Consider the following 24,288-nt stretch of genomic DNA (forward strand, 5'->3'; position numbering starts at 1 on the left):
TCAGGAGGGTAGTTTACAGAAGAATCTTTTTTTTTAAAGATTTTATTTATTCGACAGAGATAGAGACAGCTAGTGAGAGAGGGAACACAAGCAGGGGGAGTGGGAGAGGAAGAAGCAGGCTCATAGCAGAGGAGCCTGTTGTGGGGCTCGATCCCATAACACCGGGATCACGCCCTGAGCCGAAGGCAGACGCTTAACCGCTGTGCCACCCAGGCACCCCTACAGAAGAATCTTAATAGAAAACAGGGGGGAAATTTTTAAGCCCTTAGAAATTGTTCCTTCAATAGGGCAGGGAGAGGAACATCTTAGGAAAGTCTGTTGGGTATAACTCCCAGTGCTCATTGCAATACGCAAACAATGAAGCGTGGAACGCTACATCAAGAACTAATGGAGTACTGTATGGTGACTAACAACATAGTTTTTTTTTTAAGTCTATTGGGGAATCAACAGGAGGAAATGAAGAGGCATGTGATAAGGTTGAAAGTTGAGAATAAAGATGTGGCAAGTATGCGTCCTTGTCACCCAGAATAAGTCACAAGAGTGCTGCCCAAACCAGTCTGTGTCTCTTCTAGAGACACTTCTAGAATGCAGTCTCCTGGAAGGCACAGACTCCGACCTACCACAGCATCTGAATCCTGTTTGGATTTGAGTCTTTGTCCGTGTACTTTACAGGTGGCGGTGTGCTCCTCTCTCAGTAGTACGGCTGTAGTAGCTGGTTGTCTCGCTTTTTGTGATACAGTTATTAATGCCTCAGTCTGTTCCAACCATCAGGGGTTGGAAAATGGTGATAGTTGATTTTAATCTCCCCTTTTTACTTCCTAACTGGCATACTTATATGAAGACAAACTGCCCTTCAGTTTTTGTTATCTTGAGGTCCAATTGGCATAGAAGGGAAAGGCAAGATAAAGTATTAAACCCCCCAACTTTTTAAAAAACAGTTTTTAGAGTAATAATTTGTCTCCATTATCATCTTCCAAAACTAACCAATGAAGTTCTGTTTGGTTTGAGGGTTTGCATGTGTGTATGTGTTTGGTTGTGGTGGTGGGAGTGGTCATCATACATTCGTGGATTCATTCATTTTGACTCGTTTCAATCCACCGCTCTTAATATTCTTCGCGAAGCTTGAATTGTCCCATATTTAGCCAATGGAAGCCTCTTCAAGTTGACTTTTGAGTCCCCAGTTCAGTTGTCTTTGATAATTTATTTGCTTTGATATGACAAAGTGTTTCCACTCATCTCTTACATTTCCTGTCCCAAACTGAGAACGAGCCATTTCTCCAAGAAGCCCTGGTTCCTTTTAATATTTAGAGACCAGAATCTGGGTCCTACAGGTGCCCAGGACAATGGGGTTGGTCATTGTTTCAAGGAAAAGAGATACAACATGCTTTTTTCTTTATCCTAAGATACAGTCAGTACATCGGGACCTTATGTTGTATGTACATATATATAGTTCACATCCGGGGATAGAATGTTTAGTTAGCTTCACTGACCTTACAGCTCTATCTTCTTTCTCCCACTCTGAAGATCCTGGTTCTCAGTGACATCTACATATTTTCTAACTGCTTTACCCCAAAGTATACTCCTGTCAGAAAAACTAATAAACCAATACGACTGTACCCAGTACCACTGAGAATACAGTTACAAGAACACTCATTTTATTGCGCTTTGCTTTATTGCACGTCGCAGATGCTGCCTTTTTGACAAACGCTTGGGGCAACCCTGTGTTGAGCAGATCTCCTGACAGTATTTTTCCAATAGCATTTGCTCACTTTGGGCCTCTGTGTCACATTTTTGTAATTCTTGGAATATTTCAAACTTTTTCATTATTACAGTAATCGGTGATCAGTGATTACAACTCTGAAAACTCGGTTGATTGTTAATATTTTTTTAGCAATAAAGTATTTTTAAATTAAGATATGTACATTTTTTTAGACATAATGCCATTGCACACTTACCAGATCACAGAATAGTGTAAACATAACTATTATATATACTGAGAAACCAAAAAATCCATTTGATGTGATACTTCATTGCTGTAGTCTAAAACCAAACCCATAATATCTCTCCAACGTATGCCTCTACTAAAAATGGTATAAGATTTCTATTTTTTGGTTCTGAGAGAATATAAGATGTATAGTCAAATTGCTGTGTTTTACAAATGATGATATTTCTTAAAATGGTTCTCCTCACTAATTGAGTACATAGGTTCTTCTCTATACACCTCACACATCAATTTAACATAGGTTCATTTGCTTCACTTTACTTTTGCTTTGCAATGTTAGCTTTTTAAAATATTTTTGTTGTTTTTATATAATTATATAAAGTATTTCAGTTCATAGTTCCAAAGTTAAGTCTACCAAAACGGGTTTATTCAAAGAAGTTTAGCTTTTATCCCTTCTATCTAATCCTTCCTTATGGGTAGCTTTTTTTTCTCAGTGAGTCTTTGTAAGTTTTTGGTTATATGTGTGTGTGTATATACTTGTATTTTTTTAAGATGTAAAACATACTCACAGAGTTACCAACAAGCCACTCCTTTTCCCCTAAGTATGTGTCCAAATCTTGCAACAGATGAGGTCCATCATATGCAAGTAGCTCATTAAACATCTGATTCTAGGAGAGAAAGAAAAAGATCACTTTAAGGATAATAGGAAAACAACATGATTTGAAAAGGAAGTAGATTTTTCCATCTTTATTCTTCTGCATGAGTTCAGAAAGAAAGAGAAGTAGCTATATGTTCTTGGTGGTGGTGGTTTTTTTTCCCCCCCAAATGTACGACATTATGGAGAGTGAGTTGATTCTTTATACTTAGTCATTCCTTTGTTACTCATGGATTAAAAAATAAATACTTTTGTGACCACTTCTTACAGTTTCTTCGTTTATAATGACCAAATATTTCACCCATAAAATCTTTTCATGATTTTTATCTTAATTTTTATTAAGAAAAAATGATTCCATTATGTTTTTACATTTCTAAAATCATCCTCACTCTTTTTGAAGTGAAATAGTGTAACTGAGGGTTAAGAAATTAATTTTATTTTCAAAGGCTAGGCTCCTTCAGTTGGGCAGTCTTACTTCACCGTCGCACTTAATGGAAGTCGTCTATCTAATGAATCCTTATGCTCTCAGGCTTTATGGATCTTTTGTTGGCTCGACATTGTGCCTTAGTATGAGGTTTGTCTGCCTTGAGTATTATCTACAAAACCATCAACTAGGTGCCCCCTTTTGATATATTATGTAAGGTAACATAAATATCCTTGGAAGAGAAAAATTAACATATATCCATTTTTAAACATTATCTGTGTTTTTCCTTGAATCTCTAAAAGATTAAATAATTTACTCATGGCCTCTTTCTTTGTAAGAAGTGTTTGTATATGAAAATTCTGGCTGGTGTGTATCTTGGATATGAAATGTAAGCCAAACTCAAAGATACTATAAAATATGTGTATATACATGATTTATTAATAATGAGAAATGACCTATAATAAAATCCAGCCTTTATTAAGTCAAGTCAGGTAGTGGAGAACTACCTCACCAACTTGCTGATTGACTTTCTGTTATTACTGTAACTTAGCTAGGTAATAGAGATTACTGCCATATAATGCCTTGTTTGTAGAGTACAGTTTATAAAAGCATCATTACATATTTACATCCATTTGCCAGATTTTACAAACTGAAACTTGGGAAGCTTCTCATTATTTTGACTTTATATTCTTTCCACTGTTCTATACCACCTACATTCATAAGGTTCTTTCTCTATGGTTAATATGTTCGTAGTTTAGAACAGTGTGAGTTCTTCCTACACATAATTTGTGAGATGAGAGGCAATGGGCCTGGATCCGTGTGGCACTTACCATAACCCAGCTGAGCTCAGCATCAGGTGGAAAGGTGATGGCCAATTTGGCTTTCCTAGAATAGCTAGAAATGCAATGGAGTTGAATGGAACAGAATGTTGCTGCTGGACAGCTTTCCAAAACTTTTGTATGCTCACCTGTATCATTTTGTTACTTCTTCTAAGCATTTCCACAACTTAAGGTACACACACAGACGCTTGTGCACGCACATGCAGTGCCCAATAAAAATCTTTTCTCTGTATTGACTTCTCTTGTGGCCCAGGTTCTCTATATGTTTGGTGAATCATCCCAGTGACTCATCTCATCTAATGATATGTAAATACTAACCAACATAATCACTAGTATTTAAGAGTCATCGTAAAGAATACTCACCAAAATAACATAAAGAAGATGAAAGATGATTATACATATCCTTTTTTCCAGATGTGTACTTTTAAAAATGCATTTCTTGATAAATCTTAGATAGCCACTCTTACAGTTGGTAGACTCAGAAATTTCCTTCCTCTTCCTCTGGGGAGTTCTAAGTCGGGAGGTTTTTCAGCCTGAGAAGTCATTGCTACAGTATTCTATCGAATGACTTTTAGAGGAATTATGTTTCTTCAAAGCACCATTTTTAAATCCACACTACCAAAATCATTTAGAGTTGGAAATGCGCCGCTGGCATTTCTTCAATCCTGCTCATCCTTCATCCTCCCCTCCCCATTCTTTCCATGAGGAAACTGGAACAGACAGGTTGAACAACCAGAGAAACACTAGTGGTAAACTCACGGATTATCAGGGTGACCAATATCCACAAACATATTTTGCCTTCTAAATTTTAATTTTTTAAAAATTGGAAGTGGAATTTCTGGCAATTGATACTGAAACATTTATAATTGTGTTTGATAGATTTTTAGGGCACCTATAATAAAAGAACTATGTTCACTATCCATCCATCTTCACTGTTACCAATATTCTGCTTTTGAAAATTTTGCCTGACCACAAGGTGGCAGCAACGGGACCCGCTACAGGGAAACTAGGTGAGGAAATGTACTAAAACTATGCGGGGTTTTTTGTTGTATACTAGCCAGGTCCTCCTTATTAATCAGATAGTATGTAGCCAGCTGCAATATTTCTGCAACGTGTCCTTCCTTCATATGATTTATTTATAAACTTGGGATTGTGTCCTGTGATTATTTTTGTTTTTTTTGAGATAGGAGGTACGTAAGAGCATTGCTATTCTAATAGAAAGGTAGAGTGTTATCCTATCTTAAGCATTCAAAGAGTATTTTCCTCTGGGAGGTAGCTTCTACTATGGAGCCTCAGCCACGGAAGGGTACAGAGTAGCAAAGGGCAAGCCCATAAGTCGATAGACTGCAGATCAGTGTGGCCTTTGGCATGTGAAACAAAAAGCTTTAGATCCATTTTTTTAAATTGGACATTATGTATCTACTTGTTTCTGCATTTGTAAGGATGTGTAAAATCTAGATGCCATGTCTGACAAAAGGAAAAACAATGAGCAGTGAACTATATAACACTATTAATTATATATGTTGTTATTAATATACTAGATAATATAATTATAATATCTAATATTTGTTGAGCACTTTTAACCTAGTCATAGGTACTCATGCTAACATTCAATCCTCCCAACATACTTCAGAGTAGATTCTATAGTATCCCAACTTTACAAAGAATTTGAACTACTGCTAGGTAGTTATGTGACAACTAGTAAGAAGGGAATCGGAATTCAAGCCTGGCAGTGCGACTCCAGAGCCCGAATATATTGTTATATCAAAGCTGAGCTTCTATCTTAGACTTTGCTCTGCTAGTCATATATTCGTGTGTGTGTGTGACACACCTTACATTTATATCAAGGAATCAGTTAATGTGAATACTTTTATGTTCCAAATATCTCTATTGAAATCAGAAGTTCCTAATTAAACAAGTAGTATTTAGCATAAATATGCTTAAGTCGATTGACAAGGCCGCCATTTGTTGTGTGCTGTAACTTTTGGATACAGACCTTGAGCTATGCCACATACACAAACACCGACCAGCTGCTGGCCCGGTGGCCCTACAACCGGTGGTTGAGAGCGCAGAGTCGGAGTCGGAGTCGGAGTGGCTGGAATTTGAATTGCTTGTGAATACCACTTTCCAGCCAAATAACCTCGTACAACTTACTTCTTCGACATGAACCTCAATTTCCCCATGTGGGAAAATGAAGATAATCGTTTCTCCCTAAGGGATGCTCTGGGTCTTAGTCACTAATTTAACAGGAAGTATGCATAGGTGATGAGGCCATGGGTCTGGGCAGCTCCATAACCACTCTGATTCTGAGCTGCTTCATCTGCGAAGTGAGCAGGGCGACAGAAAGCACATAGCCCATGAGAGGATTGGCAGGACTGGCTGAGAGCAGCCGCGGAAAAGGGCCCGAGCAGCATCGGCGCGTGCTGTTTGAGGAATCAGCCCTTGCTGCCTGCCGTTCAGCAAGTATGTAGTGCCTGCTACCGTGGTGGGGGTGGGCACAGGAGCGAGTCGTGCAGACGTAATTACTACCCTCCTGACACGTTCTACCGGAGGAGACGAATGAATATATCTTAAAATACAGATTGTGATGCGTGCCCCCCAGGAAACCACTAGGGGGCTGTAACGGAGCATAACCTACAAGGTCTATTTAGAATTCTGGATAAAGATGATGGATTTGCCACATGTATATGATTTTTTTCATCCCCAAACCACAGTAAATACATGTTTTTGAAAAGACAGAACCGACAAAGAGGTGGAAAACAGCAGAAGAGACAAGAGAAAACAAAATTCGAAGCTATAAAGCAAATGGATGCTGGTATCTGCAAAGGGAAAGCTGAAAAACAATACTGTCTACCCCATGTAACCCTCAAATGATTCCGGAAAAGGCAGAATACATCTAGAATGGGGAGTAAAGAGGTAAGGGAGGGGATAATGTGAGGAGTGGCGGAAAGCTGTGAAAGAAGTAGTTTTAGCATAAGATTTCCTTCTTCATCTTACACTGCTTGACACTTGCCTCTTCCCCATCTTTAGCAGAAGGCTGGAGAGAGGGAAATCGATGGTCTGTGTGTTGGGAGCTGACATTCATAATTTCTTCAAAATAGGGGATTAAATGAATATATGCATACTGAACGTGAAGTTCTGAGACTCGTAGCCTTCTCTTTGCTGAATGTTTCCCAGAACACTGGCAGCCACACCTTTATTTCCAGGCAAAACAGCGGAAGTCTTCTCTAGGGACACTTTCTAGTAAAGAGTCTAGTAGTAGAGATAGTAATATTGGGAAATACTTCATAAATGGCCTAGTGATGCTCAAAATCAGCACACCCTGTCCACATGCCCAGAGCTTTGGGTAAACTTTTTAATTTTCCTATTCTTTATCATAGATTCTAAAGGATGGTCTGACTCCTGGGAAAAGACAGAGACCAAAACAAAGAGGAAAAATATAATAGAGATTACAGGATGACAAGGGTCCACAGGGTTTTTAGGGTGACCAAACCAGACTGCAGCAGTGTATGCACAAGACAGACATATCCATGCTGTCCGTCATCATTACACCTCTTGTCATCGAGCCTTCATTTTAACTTTGGGAATCCTGGGGGATGTGCCCCAAATGAATAAAGAAGTAAGCAAAGACAGAAGCTGGCATCCAGGAAATAGGACTCCAACTCGAGGGAAGGACATCCCTGGGATGGCAGTAAAAGGAAGTCCAGTGGGGACAAATGTGCAGAAAACCTAGACAGCGCTGCAAAGGAGAGGGGATCTCAGCTGGATCTCTCCAAGAAAATAGTGGACGTAATGGATAATCTGGTATCACTGACCTTGTGGAAAATTTTATTGATGTGGGAAAGTTCAGCAATAAATGTAGAAACAATTAAGCAAATGAAGGAAAGGCAATTACTAATTTTGAGGAGGTAAAGTGAGCTACGAAATAAAGTCAAAGTATACCACGACTGACAGTTCTGTATGATATGCCTGGGGATACTAATGTAACAAGTGACTATTGATTTGGCCAAAATGCTTTGATATCATTATATTCGTGGTTTGGGAAAAGGGAAGCAGAGACAATGATTATATAAGAGATAAATTCTTATTACTATAATAATAAGTCCAGAGAGACTATCTAAAATTAGTGAACCAAAGATAGCTGGATTTACATGTCCTAAAGAAATAGCTAAAAGAGTTAAAAAGAAGGTGGTATCTGAGTAGGGGTTAACATGAGGAGGTAGTGCAGGAAATCACCGTATTTTGTTTTAAATTTTTAAATATAATTTGATATTTTAAAACTATGTCTTACTGTGATAAAAAGAAACTTTTTGAAAAGATTATTTATTTGAGAGAGAGAGAGCACAAGTGGGGAGGAGGGGCAGAGGCAGAGGGAGAAGCAGTCTCCCCGTTGAGCAGGGAGCCCGATGCGGGGCTCGATCCCAGGACCCTGGGATCATGACCTGAGCCAAAGGCAGATGCTTAACCGACTGAGCCACCTAGGCACATGATAAAAAGGAACTTTTTAAGCACCCCACAAGTAGATATGGTTAATATAGTAATAACAAAATGATCACATTACTTTTATATCCTGTTTTTTCTCTGCCCATGGAAAACGTGACATGAAATCATCCAGTGTGTCCACAATTGCATCAACTTGACATTGTTCCAATTCTGTGTTTCCAGCCAAATCTATGAAATAGAAACCATTTTATGCCATACAGTGGTTTTAATTTATTATATTAAAATGTTATTTTTTAATAGACAACATATTCTTATGGTTCAAAAATTCCAATCAATATAAATCTGTATCCAACGAAAGACTAACTTCCATCCCTGCCCCCATCCATCTCATTGCACTCCTTTACCTACCTACCATATTAGTAACCATTCTATTAGGGTTTTTTTTTTTTTTGTATTCTTCCATTATTTCTTTATGAAAATAAAACTATATGTCCCACTCAATATATGCATTCCATATATCCTACAGATCTTTCCTTACAAGTTTGTTAAGAGCATCCCTGCTCTTTTGTCAGCTACATGGGACTCCTGTAAGTAGAAGCGCCACAATCCATTTAACTCGCCTCAGCTGATGAGGTGTGTTTCTTTCGTATCTTTTGTTTCATTCTTTACACTGTACTGTTCAATTATAAAGTTATTTAATGCATAATGAATATATGTCATGTATTTTTTTCAGTTATCAAAACTCTTCAACACAATAACCATATTACCTGTGTTTTTGGTCAGGTATCTTGCTATTGCTAGGCTCTGGTGAAGTTTAAGTCCATCGACTTCCAAAATGGGGATTTTACCAAATGGAAGAGCTTAAAATAAAACAAGCAAAATATCAACTTCCATAACAACATCAAGTAATACTACTTCCATTTTTACTGGAAGTAAAAATTTGTTATGGAAACAAATCATGATTTTAAAGTTACGGAATTCCTGAATATTTGTTCTAAAAGGGATAATAGGCACCCTCTAGTAGAATCTTGATTGGTCTTTCAGAAGAGGAGTTGTTAGAAGTCCTGCCACAGAGCTCGTGGCAGCACGAGGTCTAAAGCCCAGCTTTACGGTGATACAATGTACTAAACTGTGTGTTACCTCATAGACTTACACATGCTTACCGCTTACCTTTTAAAAAACCTTTCTTTTAAAGCTTCATTAATTTTTGTGACCTAGATCAGCAAGAACATTAATCATTCTTCAAAACCATAGTCTGGGGTGTCTGAGTGGCTCAGTCCTGGGTTAAGCATCTGCCTTTGGCTCGGGTCATGATCTCAGGGTCCTGGGATCGAGCCCCATGTGGGGCTCCCTGCTCAGTGGGGAGCCTGCTTCTCTCTCTGGCTCTCCCCACTGCTCGTGCTCTCTCTCAAATAAATAAATAAATAAAACTGTAATCTGAGGAAATGGAAAGTTTGATTTATATATTGAGTTACGGTCAGGAACTTAGCCTAATTCTTCTTTTGAGGAGGGACTCTGTGAAATATATAGTAAGGCAGCAAGCAATTTGTACAACTACAGGGCAGCCTCATAGCAGATCCTACTCTGTTTTCCTATCTAAACTTATTATATTTTGTCAGAGGGTAACGTATGATTTTATAGAAAAATTCTAAGTTGGAGATAAATAAGAATAATTCTACCACATAATTATAACCATTTGAATACTTTGCTTTCTCATATATATTTAAAAAACAGCATCATAATGTATTTGTAAACAACTTTTTTTTTTAAAGATTTTATTTATTTATTTGACAGAGATAGAGACAGCCAGCGAGAGAGGGAACACAAGCAGGGGCAGTGGGAGAGGAAGAAGCAGGCTCATAGCGGAGGAGCCCGATGTGGGGCTCGATCCCATAACACCAGGATCACGTCCTGAGCCGAAGGCAGACGCCCAACCGCTGTGCCACCCAGGCGCCCCTGTAAACCACTTTTTTAACTTGATAACATCTTTTTGAAATCTTTCCAAATCAGTGAAACATCACCTTTTTAACGGCTACTATATTTTGTCACATGTATTGATCACAATTTTTCCAATCAGTGCCTTACTTTGGGAAATATAATTATTTTGGAAAGAGAGAAAAGAACGAAATGCCACTCATAATCCCATGACCCTAGAGCAACTACTAGAATCAACCTTCAAGTGTCTTCCGCATGCACATTAACTAAGATGAACTGCAGTTCACATCAGGAGTGAAAACATCTTTGAGTACTTACCTCATGAGTGTGCCGAGTGCTGGTCCGTGTGCCTGAGATATTGCCGTGAGCAAAACAGAGCCCCAAAGCCAGCCGGCCCAAACTGTGATGCCTCATTTGAAGCAAAGTATGGGATTAGGAATTAACATGCCTACCATTTTGAGGGATGCCTCCTTTATGCTAGGGGTGTACTACGTATGTACCGTACCCATTAGGTTTTCTAGTACTTACAACAACCCTATGATGTAGGTACTAACTATTATCTCATTTTATAAATGAGGAAGTGAGGTGAAGAGAGGTTATATAAATAGTCCAGGTCACACACCTGGTAGAGGTGAGATTCAAACTGAGTCCAGCTGGAACCTTTGCTCAGCTGTTTTCATAGTTCTCAGAGCCATGTTTTGAGAATACATTAAAAATCAGAGCAAACTCAGAGGATAGTATCCAAGTTAGAGAAGGGTCTGAGAACCACATTTGATAAGGTTTGGCTGCAGAACGTGACACTCTATACTGAGGGGGACAAAACAAACGAAGACAAAACAAACCTAATAGCCATCTTCAAATATGGTACACCTATCAAATGGATGAAAAATTTGACTTACTCTGACTATCTCTAAAATGCAGAACTACAACTAAAAGGTCCTTTAAAAGGGGGCAGATATTAACTCAAATGAAGAATAATTATTTTTTTAGCCTTGGAACCACTGACGACAGAATGTGTTTTCCTGTGAGATGGTAAGCTTTCAGCTACTGGCAGCATTTGAGCCAAGCTTGGGATAATTGCCAACAGTTGGAATATTCGGCTGCATCTAACAAGAGGAAATTTAAGAAGACAAATGCCAAGTCCTTCATTAGCTTCCAGAAAAAAAATAATAACTTTGGGGTTGTTGGAGGTGTAACCAAACAGGAGCACCTGTCAAACAGCTTTAAGGAATTAGGGATGCTGAATATAAGGCTGTGTGATACGGCTGCCAGGGTAACCACTGTGATCGTGGTAAAATGTCTTTGGACAGTATCTGGACCCACACTAGGAATGGTGGTCCCACTGTGCTCTGCGCTGTTCCTATGCCTGGAACAGTGTGATTCCCCATGCACCGCACATGAAATGGTGGACATAAGTCCAACAGGATCTTGTCCTTCTTGGGTAGTGAGGAAATCCAAACCAAGGGATAAAAATGGATCACTCAAGGAAGAGAAGAGAGTTGTCCCTTGGACCTACTTTGCAGATCTGATATAGTCCACGGGAAACAGTATCTAAGTCAAGAAGCGGAGTCAGCACTGGGAAGTGTGGGCTGATATTCTCAATGATGCTCAGAGGAACAATCGCGCAAGTTCTAAAAGTTGATAGCTGGAGGGATGGATGCATGAGCTAGCTGGGACTCAGTTCCGTATTCAGCCAGTGACCTTTATCTTCACTCAGAGTTATTATCCTTGAACTATCTACACAGCAGTGGCTTTTTTGCTATGTCCTAAAGATATTAAATTGCTTCAAATAATTGGATGTGAAAGAAGGAATGAGCTGTTTCCCACGGATTAAAAGGATATGTCCAAATCCAGTATATGAAAGCCACGAGGAGATAGGTTTTAATTTTTTATAAGGAAGAGTCTTTTAAAAGTTTCCCTCCTTTCTTCCCAGAATTTCACTGAGACATTGGACATCCTAAACTTACTGAGTCTCAATTTTTCTAATCTTTTTTCTCTTATTTTTTTATTTCTTTTTCCTATTGTACCTTCTGGAGGAGTTCCTATTTTTTTATCATTTTATTGATTTGTTTTGTCTGTATCAAATTTTTAATTTTCAAAGGCTTTTTGTCTCTGAACATTCCTTTTTATAGCATACTTGTTCAGAATGTATAGAATTCTTCTCTCTGAAGGCTTATATTTTTGAAGTTTTTTCTTGCTACAACACCCTGATGCCTTCAGCTGAGTTTTTTCTCCCTCTGCTTCTTTGTTTCTGTTTCACATTAGAGGCCTTCTCACAAATGTCTATTCATTTTTGGTTTGCAATTCCTGGTTTAAATAAGCGAAAGGACTAGAAGCTAATTGGAATCTCCATGTACACGGGATTGGGCTGGCCATGTCATTGAGACTCCCACCTGTTCAGTGTCTGCCAGATATTTGATTGATCAGCTTCTCCCAAGAGAGCTCTTCCTGCCGGAGGGATACTTGTCTGGTTGTAGCATTCTGACTGTGGAGCAGGAGATAAGGGCTTTGGGTCTCACGATTGAGTTTCTAGACTTCCACCAAATCCCACCTATAGTATTGTGTCCTCAGGGATGCCTGCGGTCCTATAATCCTCTGGTCTATCCTCTGTTGAGAGTAATCTCCATACTTTTTCCAGGGCAGGGAAGGGATCTCGAGGTCTTGCCGCTGCTTCACATGCTTCTAGTCAATCCCCTGGGGGTTCAGCTTTTAGAGCTCTCTGTTGCTACCAATTCCTGAGCCTTTTGGGGGCTCCCTGGAGTGATTCTGCTTGACGTCTCCTCTACCAGGCTTATATTAGGGCATCACTGGCCTACTTAGTCACCTATCATTCTTCAACCTGCTTTTCAGCTTTAAGAATTTTGTGCTCTCTTATTCAAGTTTGATGTCTTTGTCCTTGCAGGGCTTTGACTTTTCTTAAAAGAAGTACTTTAATGTTATTTGAAAAGAGAAAAAAAATGTCAACACCTGTGCACAGTCCACCAGATTTGACCTCAAAGAACTTTTATTTTTAAAGATTTTATTTATTTATTTGAGAGAGAGAGAGAGAGAGCACGTGCTTGTGCACAAGCGGGGGGAGGGGCAGAGGGGGAGGGAGAAGGAGACTCCTCACTGAGCAGGGAGCCTAAATGTGGGACTGATCTCAGGATCCGATCCCAGGACCCTGAGACCGTGACCTGAGTCTTAGGCAAATACTTAACCGAGCAAGCCACCCAGGTGCCCCAACCTGGAAGAACTTTTTAATAGAAATATCCAATGATATTCTAGGTTATCACAGGGTTTGTGATATTGAGGGTTTCAAACACCAGAGAGCATGCCTAAATCAGATAGAAGGCGAGGCCAGCTAAAATTTGTAATAAACTGTTTACAACATCTATTTTTTCCGTTTTTTCTCAAAGCAATAAAGTCAGCATTTCCTGGCTTCTCCTGCAGTAATGTGTGACCATGTGAGTAAGTTCTTGCCAAGGGGCTATAAGCAGAAGTGAGATATAAAACTCTCTGGTCATGCAGTTGAAAGAAAGAGATGTGCCTCCTTCCCTCTCACACTTCCTGTGAGCAGGACTGTGGAAGGAGACAGGACTATCTTATACTATATAAATAAGACAACCAACTAGGGGTGACAGATCAACAGAAATCTTTGACCACTCTGTGGAGCAGAACTGCCATATCAGCTTGGGCTTTTATGCAAAAGAAATAAATTTCTATCCTCCTTAGTCCATTTTTATGTTGAGTGTCTATTTTTTTTTTTAATTTAAATTCTAGTTAGTTGACATATGGTTCAATGGTTCATCATTTACATACAGCACCCAGGGCTCATCATAACAAGTGCCCTCCTTAATACCCATCACCCATCTAGCCCATCCCCCACCCACATCCCTCCATCAACCCTCAGTCTCTATCGATAAGAGTCTCTCATGATTTGTTTCCCTCTCTCTCTTTTTTTTCCCCTCCCAAATGTCCATTTTGTTTCTTAAATTCCACTTGTGTTGGGTGTCTGTTAAAGCATTTGAAACTATATACATATATATCCATCTATGGATAAAATTAAATTTCACCTATTTTATATTCACAGAATTAAAAATCCCGTGTACAAAATCTGATAGTGGGGGAAAGTTTGGGTATTAATGAGAAAGTTTCATGAGAACGGGAAATAGGATATTCTAGCCCACCAGGCTACAGGGCTAATGATTTTTAAGGAACTCATGTTTCCAAAAGTCATGTGGCAAGATATATTGTTAATATGCTAGTTATCATGGTGTTACTGGCATTATCTAATGTGAATAACCTGGGCCACTGTATGAAATTGACCTGTGTTTGAAAAATAATTCTACCTTGCTAGGACTGTGAACCTGGAAAAATTACATAAATTCTGTGTGTTATAGTTATCCCAACGATAAAATAGATACAATAATACATCCCATGAAGTCGTGCTGGAGAAATTAAATGAAATCCACCAGATGCCCAAAAGTCTTCAAATACTCAATAGTTGTTTTCTTCAACTTCATCTTTATGCAAATTTGTAATAATCCCAGCACAGAAATGTGAATTTTAGACAAATAATTAATATTTAGTTAGTATTTCTAGGCAGACATGATGGACAAAAGAATTAGCTCATCTATCCTTTCTTCACTCTAAAAAGAAAATAGCACCTAGAGGATGATGTACAACTTACTGAGAGCCATACACTTCTTACTGTGATAATATTTCTAGTTCTCCCCCTTTGTCCTGAGTGCTAACTAGCATGTTTTCATTGGATTACACGCCCAATTTGTCAATTTGCTCTTCCTTCTGATCAAACATCCCAGTTTTGTTCACATATTCACCGTTCTTTTGAATAGTCACATACTTCATGAAAATTGACTCCAACCCCAACTTCTGAGGTAGACTAGAAGGTTCAAGGTTTTTCCCATCTGCTTGCTCAGTGACTGGTTCAGAAATGGACATGTCACCCAGTCTGAACCAGTGAGACATGACAAGTTTGCCAAGGTCTTCTGGGAGTTTTTCTTCATTCTTCTGGGAACTCTTAAGGAACAGCGCTCTTTCTCTCTTTTTCATATACCTCTTGATGCTACTGTTCAAGGCTATGGGGCTGAAACTGCAGCAGACTTACTGCTACTAACGTCATGATGCGGCCACCACACAGAGGAGGAAAAATGGATAAAGCCATCTCTCGAAACCTGTCCTGTTTCTGGGTTTTCAGTTATGTGAGACAATTTCCTTGTTATTTAAGCCACTTTGAGTTTGGTTTTCTGTTAGAGCAGCATATCTGATTCCTTGTCAGAAGATTGTAGATATCTGTAGTAAGCCTATCCAATTCAAGTTGTCAAGAACACTCACTTCAGTCTTCCCTCTTTCAGCTCTTATGACAAAGCTTCTTATTGTTTATCGTTATATATTCTTTCTGTGAGGTTTGTGTTTTCACCTTGAAAAGGAAAATTTGGGCCACATAGCATTTATTGAACTTGCTTGAACTGCTGCTTCTCAATGTAAAGCTACATGAGATTTAAAAACCTCTGTAGTTTCATTTCCCTGAGGAAAGACGGAACGTTTTGACATATTTTCCCTACATTTTCATAAACTGTTACTTGTGCCACTTACTTGATTTGACCTCAGGCCAATCAGCTTGTTCTATTCTGTGGTCTTCATATTTTATGTCCAAATAAGCAAATATGTAACGAATTATTTCGGCTCTCCCCCTCATATTAAAATAAATGAGTTTGTAGTTTGGCATGGTGTGATTCTGGAAAAAGAAAAATTGAAAGATTATTGTAACAGCCCTCTAAAGATGTTTCAACATTTTTCTTTAGGGACTTTTTCAAAACTTTATGGCATCTTTTGAGATAACTAGACATATTAGAGAATATTTCAAAACCTGAATCCTAATAACATATTGGAAGACTTGACAGAAATAAGATCATGACTCTGTCTTTAAGAATTAGCTGGATGGGGCACTGGGGGGCTCAGTCGGTGTCTGCCTTCAGCTCGGGGTGTGATCTCAGAGTCCTGGGATCAAGCCCCCGAGTCAGACTCCCTTTTCAGTGGGGAGTCTGCTTCTCCCTCTCCCTCTGCCCCTTCCCCCACAGCTCCTGCTCTCCCTCTCTCTCAAACAAATAAATAAAATCTTAAAAAAAAAAAAAAAGAACTAGCTGGAATATTCCAGTGAAATAACCAGACTCAAATTTTACTTATAAAAAAATTCAGAGTGAGAGGCTGTCTATACACCAACTGTCAGAGGATAGAGTCCAAAACTTTCCATTTGAAGCTGTTTTTGTCCTGCCTTTACTCACTTGTAATTTGACATTTGGTTTATTGTTGGCTTTGGTGATGCAGCTGAGTTTGTGAGGACAGCTGGATAAGAATTTCAAGAACAGGGTACATGCAAGAGGAATGTGGGCCAGCCTCGCCAACCTGAGCGGGCCATCCCCTCTCTTCTCTCACCCGTGGCATTTCCCTCTGGGACTCAAAGGCGTAGGGAAACATTGCTCTCATTCTTTTTTACGGCATCCATGCTCCTGGGTTCTATCAGATTACTAGCACCATACAAACATAGTCCATTTTGGTGACCTTGCTGGGGGGGTGGGGGCAATGGTAAGCCTATGTCTCCATTCCTTCTGTAGAGGAGCAAGGAAGAAAGAAAGCAACTTCTCTTACATTTCGGAGAGTTTGCTAATACTCACTGCATTGGGTAGCTGTAGGTCATCATAATTTTTTGAGTTTTCTGTGATTTTGTATCATCTCATTTTCATTGTTTAGAAATAATTAATGATTTTAAGCAATGGTAGTAGCATGGACTGTAATTTGATAATGATCCAGCAACTGAGAAAGAAACATCTTCATTTGAAATTCAGCTCTTCCACTTCGTTGCTATCTATCTTTGGGCTAGTCAACAAAATCTCTCTGAATTTCAAAGTCCACTTCTTATAAATAGAGATACTAATATGGATTTGGAGATTTAATGAGGTAATACATGTAAAGCATTTAACACAATGCTAAGTACTTAATAATTATTAGCTATCGACGATATTAACTTTGAATTCATTCTGTGGTCAAGAATAAACACTGTGAATACAGTACACTAAAAATAAATAATAATCATAGTAATTACATGAATAGAAGTCATAAATAGCATTTATTTTAAGTGGTAAGTATTAATAGTTCATTCTCTGCTAAGGAAGTCTTTCAAGGATATTAATGGAATATTAGATAGAAAGAAAAGTTGGGCTAAAGCCTCAAAACAAAATTCTATCTGAACACATTACAGGGATGCCTGGGTGGCTCAGTCACTTAAGTGCCTGCCTTCAGCTCAGGTCATGATCCCAGGGTCCTGGAGCTGAGTCCCTCCTCGGGCTCCCTGCTCAGCGGGGAGCCTGCTTCTCCCTCCCCGTATGCCTGCCGCTCTGTCTACTTGTGCTCTCTCTCTCTGTCAAATAAATAAATAAAATCTTTAAAAAATATATTCAAAAGCACATCACATAAAAGGTCAAACACAAACCATAAAAATCTAGATTGCCAAGTTCATGCATTCACAGTGTCTGTCTATGGGTGACTACAAAGAACTGCCGATCTAGACCCCCCTCAAGATCCAAGAAATGATGATGCTGGTGATTTCTGGTGGATCCATTTCTCTGGGCCTTGGTTTTCCCTGTCCAGGTGTTGCGGGTGGAGGTGGTGCTCCTTGTTAGAAACAGTCATTCTGAACATCCCATGCCCCATCCCACTCCTGCTAGCCAGTCCAGTCTGCACCCAACTGACACGTGGCACCTGCCACACACATCACTACGTGAGGAATGCTCTCTGTAGAGGGAAGAATTCACTGGTATGAACCAATGAAAATGCCAAGATTTACAGCCCCAATTCTTTGGGGGAGAAATATGCATAGATGGAGTTCAAATGTGGAGTAAGGACTAAATGAAGCTTAGTGTGGGGCTTAGAAATAAATAATTGGAAAAATAGAAGAGTACAAAAATGGTCAATAAAAAATGTAAAGTAGTAAGCTTCCTTCTGAAAAAAGGAAATATTTATGTAATCACAATAAAGGGAACATTCCTATCTAGGAAATAAAAAGCATAGTGGCCACAATTCCTTGACCTATCTGTTTTAAATCTCAAAAGAACAAAAAAAGCCTTCAGAGTGGAAAAAGTGTCATTCTTGGTTGCAGTTTTTATTTGGCAGACATTTTACACAACTTCTCTTTATTGATTTTTACTGTCATAGGTCAATTTTTCCTCAGCAGCAAAGAAATGATATGTTTTTTCCTTACGAACATTATATGAATATATAGATTCATAACATCCATTATGATCAATATTAAAAATTAAACGTATAACTTTTTCTCATTTGGTCAAATGCCATGTAAATGTCAGTGTCTACCTCCTCATTCTGCATGAAAACATAAGGATTGTTTGTTGTTGTTCATTCACAAAAACGTGCTGCTTTATATTGTGTTTCACTCAAGTAAAGAAGACATTAAAAAATCCTTAGCGTAAATTGGCAGCTATCTATGGTTCTCGGCAAATATATCTTTAAATCTAAGATGTGGCACAGGTCCGTGACCATCTGACAGATGCTTCTCTCTCCTGCTAGAACATCCTTTCAACAGTCATAACTCATTAATGAAGCTGTACTTGCACAACACGTTCCTGTAGTCACTTGCATAAACCAAGTCTGGTTTCTTGATTTTTACAGCTACGAACTTCCACACTTGAAGACTTCTGTTTTTCAGGGTATATGTGCACATTTTTATAACATGGAAAATAAGCCAATGTAAATGCAATTGGCAACATGGATTCTTAAAATCCTTTCTATATTTTATAAAGCTGTTGCATAAAAACTAACAGAAGAGGGGTGCCTGGGTGGCTCAGTCTGTTAAGCGTCTGCCTTTGGCTCAGGTCATGATCCCGGAGTCCTGGGATTCAGCCCCAAATCCGGCTCCCTGCTCAGCGGGGAGTCTGCTTCTCCCTCCCCCTGCCCTCTGCTGCTCCCCCTGCTTGTGCTCTTTCACGAGCACACTCTCTCCCTCAAATAGATGAATGAAATCTTAAAAACAAAACAAAACAAACAAAAAAACTAACAGAAGAAATTCCATGTTTGTATGGTGAAAATTGATAAGGAAATTTACAATGTAAGCTAATGATCACTATAGAGGACAGTGCCTAAAAAAATGTTTTTTCCTCTTACTGTATTTAGCAGTATATTTCTGTTACAATAACCTCAGTTTGTTAAAGCCTTTCTTTCATGAGGATGATGGGTTAAAAGGATGAAAGTAAGACATATCCTTCTTCCACCAACGGACGCAGTGAGGGATAGGCTCAAGGGCAGAGCAGGTCAGTGGCAAAGGGAATGTGTGATTTTTGGGGTCACCCCTACCACTTACTACATGAATGGCTTTGAGCAAGTCACCTGTCCCTAGCTTTAGTTTCCTCACCTGTAAATGGTAAAGCAGGACCCCTAATTCTGAGAGAAGCTGTGGCCATCCATGAGGGTAGCTCCTTCAGAAAAAAGGAGAATAAAGTCCCCACACAAGTGGGAGACTGTGTAGAGATGCACTGCTTGAAACTAGGGCCTGGCAGCCTTTTATATACAACTTTTAAAAGGTCAAATTGTAAACCTCTAGTAAAACTGATGGAGAAAATGTATGAAAAGTCACAAAAATTATTATACACAAAATGGGGTCATAACAACAGATGAAAAAGATCATTCAACATCATAAGCTAACATGGCAAATAACTTTATGTCCCTGAATCTGAACACTTACATGGAAAAATTTTGAGAAATATGTAAACTCACATAATCACATAAAGAAAAAAAACCCTGAAAGCCTGCATTTAACACTAACCAGTAAAGAAATAGAATTGGTAGTTAGTTACATTCATGAAAGACACCAGGCCCAAAAGAAAATAGAGTCTCTACAAAATCTTAGAGCAAACATCATACATAACGGGGAGCATTTTCTTTAACGTCAGGAATAATGAGAACCCCACTATTACCCTTACTATTCAACATAGTCCTGGATGGCCCAGCTAACTCAGTAAGGTAAGACAACAATAAACAACATACGTAAGGAATGGAAAGGAAGAGACAAAACTGTCCTCATTTGCAATCAAAGTTACTGTTTGTATTTAAAATTCAAGAGAGTCTGTGGATAAACCTGAGCCTAAATTTCAAATGGAAATGCTAAGCACCAAAATACCCAAGACAAATTAAGAGAAGAGAAAGAGAGGATTTGACCTACCAGATTGCAAGACTTCTACATAAAACCTTGCAATGAGGGTAATGTGATCTTTGTTCCGGCCCAGACATCTAGAGGTGCATAGAGTCTGGAAACAGAATCTCAGATATATGACAGACATGCCATTACAGTGGCGACCTAACAGGACCAGACTGAGACAAAGAGGAAAACTATACAGCATTAGATCCCAGCTTCCCATGATACATGGAAATACCACCCCGCTGCATGATAGACCTAAGGATGCTTTGCCTGGCCTGTGCAAATTCCAGTGTCAGGTTGTTCCCTGTGAGCTTCATTTCTGAGCCCTTCCACTGTCACTCCATGTTAAGAATCCCATGTAGGGAATGCTGCAAAACATTTCCTGAGATGATACAGGGCAGCAAGTAAAAAGGTAAGCTGATTGTACTTAATGCTTTCCTTTACAACTAAAACTAACCACTGGCTTCCTTCCACTCTGAAGAAAGTCATTTAAAGTTCCTGATTCGAGGGGTGCCTGGGTGGCTCAGTCAGTTAAGCGTCCACCTTCGGCTCAGATTATGATCTCAGGGTCCTGGGATGGAGCCCCACATTGGGCTCTCTGCTCAGCTGGGAGCCTGCTTCTCCCTCTCCCTCTGCTCCTCCTCCTGCTCATGCTTGCATGCTCTCCCTCTTAAATAAAATAAAATAAAATCTTTTAAAAAAATAACATTCCTGATTCATCAGATAAATAAAAAACCCACTAAGAATTGTGTTTGAAAAATAAGATACACGGTTTCTCAAAGAACATATGAATGATGACTCATAAAACCCATGCATAGACGCTTTCACCTGTGAACTCAGACAGATGGACCCATTAAATGCAAAAAAGATTGAGCTTTTAATATATGCTAAACTTATTTAGAAAGAAATCTTTTACATGGAAAATAATAGTGTTTTTGAAAAGTTCTGTCTTGGGGAGCTCCTTTCTTTCTCCTGGTTTGTAGCTCTTTTTCCTTAATGTAACACTGGTACATTTCAACTGATTAGCGACCACAAAACACGGGAGCATTCAACCCCAGGGGCAACTGTAATGCAGTCATTGATAAAATACAAGCTATAATAAAACCATTTCATTTTAACTGAGCTGATGTTCTAATCTGTATGTTGCTGTAAGCGCACAGTAAAACAGTATCAAAAATGTTAATGTCTGTGCCAGAAAGGAGATAACAAACAAAAAAAAGGAGGCAATTATTCATTTACTATGTTACATACCTGCAAGATTTCAGCAAGTAACTGAAAAAAGGAGTTGAATTTTTGGAGTAATTTTGATGGATAGAAAAACTTACAAATAAGGAATTAAGTATTAACCATTTTACAAGTTGCTTCAAAACCTAAACACTATTTACCTTGACTTTACTCATAAAAGCGTTGAGCTACATGAGCTCTTACTCTTAAATAAAAGGAACATCAAACATACTCAAGAATTCCAGATAGTTTTATATATGCCTAGTAGTAATGCAATAACCTCTGAGTCTGAAATATAAAAACAAAGATTACATGTGAATTTGCCGACAGTTCTTTGCTCTATCTCAACTTGACCAGTACCGAACTGACGAAAAATGTACCGGCATAGAGCGTAATGTTTGTGATCCCATCATAGACACTGTAGTGTGTTGAAATGTAAAAATTGGATTTAGAGAGAAATCACATGAGCTGCTATTGTCTACATAAGAACTTCTTGCACAATATGACATTAAATAACACACTGCATTACCCACTAACAGTTGGTGGTAAGGAATGTTGCTTTCCCTCCTTCACAGGTCCCTGAACATGTCTAGTTCGGTTCTGGAAAAATTACCAGGTTGGAGTTGAATTGTAGGACAATAGAGAAATATAAGCATTTTTGTTAACTGAGTAAAATATTGATTTCAATCAAACCTCGAATGTTTAATTTTGCATTGGCAAGCCAGGATCTCTCTTTTCCCACCAAAGACCAACTAAATATCATTTTAAATAGTTGCCTCACATTAAAGCCAAAGCAAGAGGAATAATTGAAATATCCTTTGGGAGCTGAGAGCTCAAATTCTTAGCCTGGGGCAAATGCCTTAAATTACCTTTGAAACCAAATGATGATAGAACACAATTCTTGGCAAAACATGGAGATGCTTCAACAAAATGAGCCTTAAAGTGATAGAAAATATTACAAAGAAAATACCTAAACAGGGGCACCTGGGTGGTGCAGTCCTTAAGCGTCTGCCTTCAGTTCAGGGCGTGGTTCCGGGCATTCTGGGATCGAGCCCCACATCAGGCTCCTCCTCTAGGAGCCTGCTTCTTCGTCTCCCACTCCCCCTGCTTGTGTTCCCTCTCTCGCTGGCTGTCTCTCTCTCTCAAATAAATAAATAAAATTAAAAGAAAATACCTAAACAGGAAAGAAAGAAAGAAAGAAAGAAAGAAAGAAAGAAAGAAAGAAAGGAAGGAAGAAAGAAAGAAAGAAAGAAAGGGAGAGAGAAAGGAGGAGAGAGAGAAAGGAGGAAAGAAAAAGAAAAGAACTTCTCTACTGCTTCACACATCGAAAACAGTGGGGAAAATTCTGGAAGAACAGAATTTTCCCTTCAGTACTGACTGCATTTCTTATGTTAAAATCTACTTAAAGGATCTTTAAAAATCTCGTAAAATCCTTCAAAATCTTCAGCACCTACATGTCTCTTAGAAACAAATGTTTGATTTGGGGGCGCCTGCGTGGCTCAGTCAGTTAAGCGTCCAACTCTTAATTTCGGCTCAAGTCATGATCTCAGGGTCGTGGGATTGAGCCCTACACTGGGCCCAGCATGGAGCCTGCTTAAGACTCTTTCCCTTTCCCTCTGCCCCTCCACCTACCCTCAAAAAAAAAAAAAAAAGAAAAAAGAAAAGAAAAAAGAAAAAAGAAACTCCTGTTTGATTTCTACCTGGCCACTAACAGAAAGGCTCTGAATGAGAGCTGAAGGAGTGGCACGGTGAAAATAGGTATCCATTGCTCAGTCACACACAGAATATCACAGTAATAAACACTAAGATGAAGAAAGAACACTATCTCATTTCTCATCTTTGTAGAGTTCAATCTTATCACTTACTTGTGCTATGTCCCCGTGCAGTCTCTAGTATCCTCTATGCTCTCATAAGTGACTGCTTCTTGGGTTTATATGATGAGTAAGTGACAGTCACAAACCAATGAGAAACGAAGGGACTTACTTCCACCTAAGTCTCTTCCTTCATTTCTTAGATGAAATATGCCTGCCAAACAGTCCAATCCTGCAAAGACTTCTGGTTATTCTTGGCATTTTATAGGATCTCTGTAAGTAACCTAACACATTTGCATTCAGTTGGTAAAATCAGAGTTACAGGTGCTGATGTGTGCCTATGGCTACATGCCATATGTTTAAAACTATGTTTAAAACTTTATACCGTAGGCTCCTGGAGAATGAGAGAAAGTGAACACAAGTAAGCCTTCTTTTCAGATATGCACGTGGCTGGCTTCCTCAATTCATTACATCTCCTTGGAGAATGCTTGGCTGACCACGTCCTCACCAGGACCCTCCTCCAACAGTCTCATCCTTCACCTGCTGTGTGTTTCTTCTTTACTGTGTCTGACAACATAGTGTGTTTTCTTGTTTTCACCCTCCCCCAGCAGAACGTGAGTGCCCTAAATGCAGGCAGTTCATTGTTCAGTTTATTGTGTTGCCCTCATGACGGGAAGGAATGTCAGGCACATCATAGGCACTAATATATCTTTGCTGAATGAATGATCCCAATTTATATTTCCCCACAAATCACATTTTTACAAGGACTCCTTAAGTTCTCATTGCTGTTAGTATATTTCGTTTACGT

At 39.0% G+C, this 24,288-nt stretch overlaps 1 protein-coding gene across 3 annotated transcripts in view; it reads right to left on the reverse strand.

Annotated features, from left to right (window-relative positions):
- Positions 1–23,604, reverse strand: part of HPGDS (hematopoietic prostaglandin D synthase) — a 48,037-nt gene extending 24,433 nt beyond the window's left edge. For 2 of the 3 annotated variants that reach the window (XM_026509708.4, XM_057309600.1), the window contains exons 1-5: positions 23,535–23,604; positions 15,837–15,978; positions 9,071–9,163; positions 8,422–8,531; positions 2,512–2,610 (exon numbers count right to left, since the gene is read on the reverse strand). In XM_026509708.4, coding sequence (XP_026365493.1) covers positions 2,512–2,610; positions 8,422–8,531; positions 9,071–9,163; positions 15,837–15,969 — 435 coding nt within the window. In that variant the 5' untranslated portion in view covers positions 15,970–15,978; positions 23,535–23,604. Of the gene's footprint in view, positions 1–2,511; positions 2,611–8,421; positions 8,532–9,070; positions 9,164–15,836; positions 15,979–22,639 lie in introns of all 3 variants that reach the window. The other variant, XM_057309601.1, reaches the window with a different exon arrangement.
- Positions 23,605–24,288: the final 684 nt, after the last annotated feature.

Source organism: Ursus arctos, unplaced genomic scaffold (assembly GCF_023065955.2).
Source record: "Ursus arctos isolate Adak ecotype North America unplaced genomic scaffold, UrsArc2.0 scaffold_9, whole genome shotgun sequence".
NCBI classification, from domain to species: Eukaryota; Metazoa; Chordata; class Mammalia; order Carnivora; family Ursidae; genus Ursus; species Ursus arctos.